The sequence below is a fragment of the Eupeodes corollae genome, chromosome 1 (assembly GCF_945859685.1).
Source record: "Eupeodes corollae chromosome 1, idEupCoro1.1, whole genome shotgun sequence".
In the NCBI taxonomy this organism is placed as follows: Eukaryota; Metazoa; Arthropoda; class Insecta; order Diptera; family Syrphidae; genus Eupeodes; species Eupeodes corollae.
Genome location: NC_079147.1, coordinates 222,467,552 through 222,469,708, shown reverse-complemented (window position 1 = coordinate 222,469,708; position 2,157 = coordinate 222,467,552). Strand labels below are relative to the sequence as shown.

The 2,157-nt window shown below is 32.5% G+C and overlaps 1 protein-coding gene across 1 annotated transcript; it reads right to left on the bottom strand.

Annotated features, from left to right (window-relative positions):
• Positions 1-352: 352 nt before the first annotated feature.
• On the bottom strand, positions 353-1,809 carry LOC129938543 (odorant receptor 2a). The gene is made up of 3 exons (XM_056046174.1): positions 953-1,809; positions 507-873; positions 353-441 (listed from the first exon to the last, which is right to left on the bottom strand). Exons 1-3 carry the CDS (start codon positions 1,681-1,683, stop codon positions 391-393), a joined length of 1,149 nt encoding a protein of 382 aa, XP_055902149.1. The 5' UTR covers positions 1,684-1,809; the 3' UTR covers positions 353-390.
• Between the last annotated feature and the right edge of the window lie 348 nt (positions 1,810-2,157).

The following is a 2,157-nucleotide window of genomic DNA, read 5'->3' as shown; positions in this document are numbered from 1 at the left end:
AAGTTAAAAAAAAATCTCAATATGTGTATTTTATTTAAATTTCATTATTTATTATTTATCGAAATTGGCTGAATACCTAAATCACTGATTAGAGAAATCATCTTATCAAAATCATAGATTATTAATAAAGATAATGAACTGCAAAGGAAATAGACCCAATTTTTGTAATTAGAACATACATATGTATGTTTGTATTCTTACAATAAGCATTATGTGAAAATAAATTAATTAAAAATGTATTACACATTCTTTTACTACAAACAACTCACATTGTAAATATTAAGTGATAGCATGTTTAAAATTTGTGTTGAATATCTGGTAGTTAGTTGCACCTTGCCCTCTCTTCCAAAAAAATATTTCATGTCACTCCACTAACGATAAGTGGAAGTTTTATTTCAACCGCACAAGCAGAGTAAAAACCGAATAAGAATACTTCATTATCTGGAAATAAAACAAATTATGTACACTTGCTTATATTATGCAATTTAATTTAAACTTTTTCTCACCATCACAAATGTTGGAAAATCCACAGGAATATAATTCCCAGCCAAAATAACATTATGTTTGTGTGTCCGCATCATAAAAAACAAAAGCGTCTTTTTGAACTTTGGTAACTGATTCGTCCAGTTGCAATCGTATATAGCATTTGTTAGATCCTCACTTTCCTGTTTCAAATTATGGCCAAAGTAACATATCACGAAACTTTCCAAAGTAACTGCGAAGAAAAATATTCCCGACAACATCAATGAAGAAATCTCGTTCTTTCCTATAATAAACAGGACGTATATTCCAACCGTGCACTGAACCAATCCGGAGCAAATGAATTGAGCTAAACAAGCTGTTGATATAATTCCTTGAATTGTCACATGTAATCTAACAGAGATAAAAGATCTACTTATGTCCTTTTTGCTAATTTATTCTATAAAATGGAATGGAAATCTATTGAACTTACTCCAGAATGGCCTGATGATCTCTAATGCATTCAATCAGCTTTGCATAGTTTGCTTCCAAATCGTTACCTTTTTTTCCTATTTTTTTCACCCTCAGAGCCAGTGCTCTAAGATGACCTGTGAGGATGCACAAATACGCCGAAGGATAAGAATCATTGGCCACATCTTGAATAGCTTGTACAACCAGGCCAAAGAACTGGTATACCAAAACAATTGAATATTGTAGCGTGGAATTTCTCCAATCCAAAGGGAACCAGGCAGGAAAGAGGAGGCTTTTATCGCTGTTGATTGCTATTTTACATAAACTTAAGAACGTTCCAAAACTATACAGGCCCCAAAATATCTTGAAAGTAGCCCGCGCTATTCGCACTGATTCACCAAGAACTTTTTGTTGATCCGCCTTATTCCGTGCTCGAATATCAAGCTTGTCTACAATATCCTTGATCGACAGTAGCTTAGAACGAACGAAATACACATTGAGGAACTTAAAATTCGCTATGGTGTCCGTTATAGTAATTGTGAGATTTTCACAGACTTCTTGTAGTCCATCCGTATGGAAAAGATTCAAAATAAGAGTTAGTGGAAACAAAATTGTCACAAATAAATTTATCAAAATAGCATATAACATATAAAGTCTTTTGGGAAAACCGTTTGGATTCCTTATGCCTGTTATTTTCCAAACCATCCAATGGTATTGGAATGCGTCGTTGGTGTGAATTTGGGGTGAAGCCATATTTACTCTGAATGGAGGTGTTGACGTGTATCACTTCTTTTATATAACATGACACGAAAAAGTTTTCTCGGTTATGTAAATTGCGAAAATAGGCGTTATTATTTTAGTTTTGTTTGGAAAAGTTAGTCCCCTTTAAATGGGGTTTGAAAAAAGTTATGCAAGTTATATTTTGGTGGGAATTACATTTTAAAGAAACAGATGGATTTCTAGATTTGTCCTTAATATCATTTAAAAACTTACAACAAGGAATACAATACATTCAAAACCGAATACGAAAGTTGAATTATTTAGGTTGTCGTTTTATAATTTTCTGTTTTTGAAATTCTTTGCCACATGATTTATATCGTGTATAATTTTTATAAATAAAAAACGCAGCTTTTTCAAATAAAAATCTGCTCAAAGAATAATCGGCCATGCGAAAGGAAGAATCAACAACTGACATTCCAGAGAAGACTTGGACAAAAATCAACGATA